Below are 6014 nucleotides of genomic sequence, written 5' to 3'. Positions count from 1 at the left end.
ATGTTTCAGACTAGGTTTTGAACAGGAGGCAGTCAAGCTGTGAGAAAGGCATTTACTGGAACTAAGGGCCTGAAATCCAGCCATGGCTAGCATACCAAAAAAAATTATAACTAATTTTTGTTGCACTGACCAGGATAGGGTGGGGGGGAACACCCTATAAGCATTTGTCTTGCACTAGAGGACCACATACCATATCCCATGTGACCTGTACTGCCACTTAATACCACTTCTTGGGTATCATAACCTTAAAATTAAAAACTAAATTCTAGCTATTGTTGCTTGGGTTTAGGATTGTAGTTAAATTCTGAGTCCCAAGAGGCCCCATTATCACCATTTAAGGATCCCACACTTTTAGAAACTGGTAAATTACCCAAAGCAGTAGGCTGGGGGAGGTCATGTAAGGGAGACTGAAAGCAATCTTCAAACATCCAAGGCTGATCATGCATAGATGTCATCAGTTGGGTATTTTTGGACAGAAGATGGTGCTATTTCAGTACCAGTAAGAATTTACGGGAGTAAGAAAGAAATTTACCTGGATCCTTTCGTGCACATTTTCTCATCTCAATCTTCACAAAAACCACACAGGGTAACTGTCATCCAACTTTACAAAAATGAGGGTAAGCACAACTTGCTCCAAGCTGTAAGTAAGGCCCTTAAATCAAGGGTCTTATAACCTACCTTGTTAGGAGGGCCAAGTCTCCCCCAGCCCCACCTGGAGCTGATCAAGGCTGATGTGGGCACCTGAGGCCTGTGCCCTGTGAAGCATCAAGTATCCTTTTACAAACCCCTTCCAAATGGAAGATTCCAGAGCATTAACAGGCAAAAGAACGAGCTATGTGATAAGCTGTCAAAGAAACTGAAGGGTAAAACCGAGGGTGGAAATGCCAGATGGTAGAATTTTATGGTTTTATTAACACAAATACAATGTGCACACAAGCTGTCTATTCATTTTCTTCGCTGCGCAGCCTGGCATTTGGATTGGTGACTCTGATAGCCAGTTGGGCTGCTCTTTCCACAATGGCTTTGCGGTTCTTTGAGGAGACATTGTGAGCAATCTCAGCACAGTAAGATCTGGAAGAGAATCCGAAAGTGGGTAAGGAGCAAGTGGGAAGGCAATACGCTTTGGTCACTTCACCTCCAGTGCCATGGCACTGAGAAAAGCTGCTGCTGAATGACACCTGCATGCCCCTCCAATTTCATGGTACTAGCAAGGCTCTTAAAGTGGTTCCTAGCATCAACAAAAAGCACTCTCTGAACCCTCATTTAATCCTTTCAGTAGCCTTGTAATCCAGGTATCACCTACATTTCAGAGACAAGGAAGCCAACTTCCACAATTCCCAAACCATATATTCAGTAATGGACAAGGCCAGGACAGCTCGGCCCGACTCCAAGTTCAGAGTTTCTGGCCTATCTGTCCAACTCAGGGCAGTCTCAGGGAGCCTGGACTTGCTTCTGAAAGTTTTGGAATTCTGCAAAGTAGTAGAGCATACTTCAACAGTCTGGTTAAGCCAAGGGCTCCCTGGCCCGGATCATAAACATTTTACATGTTTGACTGCTGTAGATATAATTAAAGTAGAAAGTAACATTGCTTCAAGTCAGCCAGTGAGTAAGCAACACTAACATTTCCTGAGCACATGTGTGCCAGGAACTGTTCTCTTCTGTTCCTCAAAGCTATACCATGCCCCGATCTGATAACAAATTGGCCTAATAAACACATTTCAGTAAGGAGGTGTTTTATGAAGCCATTAATTGTGGATTAAGACAGTCTACTCCTGAAAGAATTTTAGCAGAAAGAAGACTGTACATATTATACATACTTTCCCCTCTGCTCGGGCATTTTCCATACATGACATTTATTATGTATGCGTTAACATTCCACTCAGTGCTATACTCACCATTCGCCAATCATATTTCTAACTGTTCAGCTACTGCTGCAATGATCAGCATATGAAGTTTCCCAGCGTTTTAATTATTTAAGGACAAATGCCCAGAAATGGAACTTGTGGGTTAAAAGTCACAGATTCACAGTATGTCTATGGCTCTTGATACAAACTGCCAAGCTATTAAAAAAAGAGTATATAGCAACCAGCAACATTTGCACCACAATCATCATTTGCTTAAACAGGCATTAAATTACATCTTTTTGTCATAATTCTCTATCAACCTGCTTAGTGCAGTTTGGGGATCCACCATCAATTCCTACGCTCATCCTTTCTAAAGAAAATTTCCGGCATTTCAACGCTTGGTTAAATTTCCAACCTAGAAACTCAACCAAAAATGGTTTCATTTTTATTACTTGTGTCTACAATCATTACAGCCAAAAACGTCTCTGTAAACATGCACACACCCAGATGTGACCTGTTAGTCGCCTTCTCTCCAAATCCTAATTTAGGAAAATGCAGGGATTTAGCTTCTGTTTAACAAGAAAGAAAATAAACTGTCCTCTCCTTAACCAAAAAATAACAATCCCTCTTATCCAGATTCAAAGTGTCTATATCACTTACCACAAGGAATCTTTTCTCAACCCACTGCCCTAGTTTTGGCCTAAGCAGACTGAAAGTCTTACACAGAGTTCACCAAATGTCTGACTTTCTCAAAACAATGAGAAAGTTAATGCTGTGACCCCTCCATATGCTCTTGGATGTCTACAACTTTGTGTAAGCGCCCTCTTTGCCTGTAGTCCTACTTTTCTCCACCTCAGGTCACACTGAGTTCTAAATCAGGCAGCAACCCCTCCATTCTTGTAGCATTCTGAAGATACCCATGATTTAAGTGCCCCTTAGGTCTGAGGCTACATTTGATCTCCCCCCTCCCAACTCCCTCATAATTAAAGCAATGTTCTGGAAACAACTGCCAAAAGGACACTGCAGTGTTTGTACTGTCAAGCAAAGTCCTCCCCTTTCCAGGTCTTATGTTTCTATGCTTTTCAGAAGTAATCTTCTGTCCCCAACCCCAGCAAAAGAAACATTTTAAAGTCCTTAACAAACATTTGCTAAGCTCCTGAGAGAATGTACAACTCCTCCAAATGCATTCTAAAAGGTCTAGAGTCCCTATTAAAAATGATCACAAATGCAGACTTCTGACACCTGAACCCAGAGGTGGGATCCAACTCACTTGTTGCACATCAGCAGCACTTCAAGCTCCTTAACATTGTGGACCAGGAACTTCCGAAAGCCACTGGGCAGCATGTGCTTTGTTTTCTTGTTACTCCCATAACCAATGTTGGGCATCAAGATCTGGCCCTTGAATCTTCTGCGCACTCTATTGTCAATGCCTCTGGGTTTCCGCCAGTTACGCTAAAAGAACACACACAGGTGGGTTAGTGTCTGTGCATGCTGCCAAGTCTTCCTTTTAGAGGTAAAAAAGGGGACCAAATGAAAAGGTAACATGCCAAACAGTTGTCTTTGGGTAACAGGATTTCACAACTTCTTTGTATTTTTTTGGTGGAAAAAAATAGGGGATCCTGCATTTGACCACCAGAAATAGACCCACATCCACATTCCTTTTAAGCAAAGGAAAAGCAGATTACATACCAATAGAATGTGAGGGGACTGTGTACAGCAGGGGTCCCCAACCCCCAGGGCCATAGACCAGTACCAGTCTGTGGCCTGTTAAGAACTGGGCCACACAGCAGGAGGTGACAGGCAAGTGACTAAAGAAGCTTCGTCTGTAGCCACTCCCCAGTACCAGCATCACTGCCTCAGTTCTACCTCAGATCATCAGGTATTATATTCTCATAGGAGCACTGGTTCGTGGTGCCAAAAAGTTTGGGGACTGCTGGTGTAGAGAGTAAGATGAAGAACGTGGGTTTTGACATCACACTCAAGATCTAAGGTTTCTCACCAATAAAATAAGGATAACGTATCTCTTCTACCATTCTAAAGCCACCTGAAGTATGATACAACTACAGGCCTCCAGACACCTCACAACAGCCAAGTGTCCCTTGTCATTTAAATTTCAACTTACACAGCAAGGGACTGAGTGCCATTAAGGCATATTCAGGGACACCTGGGCTTCCACAGTGTGCTCTTCCACCAACCAGTCTGGTTTATCTGCCAAACATTACCTTCCAACTTGGTAATGTCAGAAATCCAAATCTTATTTAGGAATCCCTTTCCTCATCCCAACACACTTGCAACACAGACCATTTACCTTAATTTTGACATATCGGTCTGACTGGTGCCGGATAAACTTCTTGGTCCTCTTTTTGACAATCTTGGGCTTCACGAGGGGTCTGAGGGCAGCCATGATGCCTTTAAAAAAAAAAAAAAAAGAGACAGAGACCATGAGAGAAAGAGTAACACTAGAATGAGGCTTTCTTGCCCAGGGCTTAAGCGTTGTTGCAGAGTGTCTTCCAATCACCAGCTACTGAGCAAGCGGGGAATGGAATGGGTACCTCTGCCAGGCTTGTTTTCCCTCCCATCTCCGAAGCTGGAAGAATATAAGCCACTCTCCAGATGCGATCCTGGGAGGTAAGAAGTCACCTCACCCGCTCAAAACCAAGAATGAATGCCAATAGCTGACCTAAAATAAATTGACCCCCAGTCTCAGCTTGCAAAAAACAGCAAATCTCACTCCACAAAGTGTCTCAACCCTCAAATGGGCCAAATTTCTTTTTGGTTACGTGGGCTTTGGGCAAGCTCCATAAACCCGAGTCTGTTTTCTCATCTGTAAAATGGAAACGATATTGTACATTGAATAAATGAGGTGCCCAGACCAAAGTAAATGTACAGCAAAGAAACTTATATTCCCCCTATAGAGTGCTGCCAGACTATACAATACGCTCAAAAAATATACAAAAACATGACATACTTCTAAAACGTCTCTGGGCCTTCAAACAAACTGCTTTACCTGGAGATCTACTCGAAAGTTACCCTCCTTCAAGGTGTCCTTCTCGGCTACCCTTTTTTCCTAGGGCAGCACCCCGTTTTCTTCACAGCAACCAATTTGTTTCGCGCACAGCAGGCACTCAATAAACTCATGACTTTCCCCCACTGGTACCATGACTTCCTCAAAAACAAGGACGCAGTTTCATATTCGCAAGGATCCTGATCAGCTATCAGAATTTTTGTAAACTGATACGAGTCAACACTCGTAGCTCATTTCTGGGGGAAAGGAGAGCGGCCAGCCAGGGCCAGATACTGGAGGGGAGGGGAGCGTCCGACATCAGATGCAGAAAAATACACGTGGGCAAATACCGCTGACCGAAATGATCCCATGATTCGAGCCCAGGCCAGTCAAGCCGCAACCCGCGGATTCCTCCACGATCCCCAGAAGCCCTCTTAATCTAGCCTCAACGGCGGCCTGCGACCCCAGGCCTCAAAAGGGCTGTCCGCAGCTTAGACTGACCCCAGACGGCCTCCATAGGAGCACAAGAGGCTCCGGTAAGCGATCCTTCATCACCGGCTGGGTCACTTCGTCTATTCCTGTACACGCTCCAGCCAGGCGACAAGGACAATACCCACCGAGAAGACCGCTCGGAAGGGCGGGCCTCCTCACCAGGGGGCGATGGGAGCTGATGGAGACTGCAGAGACGCAGATGACCAACGATTAAGACTCACCAAATAGGAGATGGCTGCCACCTCCGTAGAAGCGCCGAGGAAGAGAGGGGAAAGTGGCCCGCGCGAGCGCTGACGGGACTTAACCTCTGGGTCCTAGCTGGGAAGAGGCGAGAACTTCCGGCTGTTGGTTGTTCGAAGAAAATAAACGTCAGAGAAATAATACTGAAAAAATGCCGAGAGATACTCGTGTTTTTTGGACATTAATTTCTAAGAGTAGTACTGAGAATGTTTTATATCTTCCCGTTAGGACTATGTAGACTATTTGGAATTCTTTCTGAGCTTCTAAGACCTGGTGGGCGGGCATCCACTTCCGCCAGAAGTTGAAGCCGCTTCTCCACCTCCAGCTTTTAGATTATTTTCGTCCTCGTTTCTTCTGCTTCAAAGCGCGCCAATTAGTGGCCAGGAGGGAACAAAACAGAGATTTCCTAATAATTCCCTCGCGAGAATTTATAA

The 6014-nt window shown here is 44.6% G+C and overlaps 1 protein-coding gene and 1 non-coding gene across 5 annotated transcripts; both read right to left on the bottom strand.

The window, feature by feature from the left end:
* Nucleotides 1–887: 887 nt before the first annotated feature.
* RPL32 (ribosomal protein L32) lies at nucleotides 888–5745 on the bottom strand. Of its 4 annotated transcripts, none has more exons than XM_011370538.2 (4): nucleotides 5562–5745; nucleotides 4153–4253; nucleotides 3115–3296; nucleotides 888–1071 (listed from the first exon to the last, which is right to left on the bottom strand). In XM_011370538.2, the coding sequence occupies exons 2-4, from the start codon at nucleotides 4246–4248 to the stop codon at nucleotides 942–944; spliced, it is 408 nt and encodes a 135-aa protein (XP_011368840.1). In that variant the 5' UTR covers nucleotides 4249–4253; nucleotides 5562–5745; the 3' UTR covers nucleotides 888–941. The 4 variants fall into 4 exon arrangements, with proteins under 4 accessions (XP_011368840.1, XP_011368841.1, XP_011368842.1 ...); XM_011370539.2 differs by having other exon boundaries at nucleotides 5466–5611; XM_011370540.1 differs by lacking the exon at nucleotides 5562–5745 and adding an exon at nucleotides 5500–5520.
* Nucleotides 4336–4475, bottom strand: LOC111746018. Its single transcript, XR_002782878.1, has one exon. It is a non-coding gene; the product is annotated as a small nucleolar RNA SNORA7 (small nucleolar RNA).
* Nucleotides 5746–6014: the final 269 nt, after the last annotated feature.

Source organism: Pteropus vampyrus, unplaced genomic scaffold, assembly GCF_000151845.1.
Source record: "Pteropus vampyrus isolate Shadow unplaced genomic scaffold, Pvam_2.0 Scaffold171, whole genome shotgun sequence".
In the NCBI taxonomy this organism is placed as follows: domain Eukaryota; kingdom Metazoa; phylum Chordata; class Mammalia; order Chiroptera; family Pteropodidae; genus Pteropus; species Pteropus vampyrus.
This window is presented reverse-complemented; position numbering and strand designations above follow the sequence as displayed.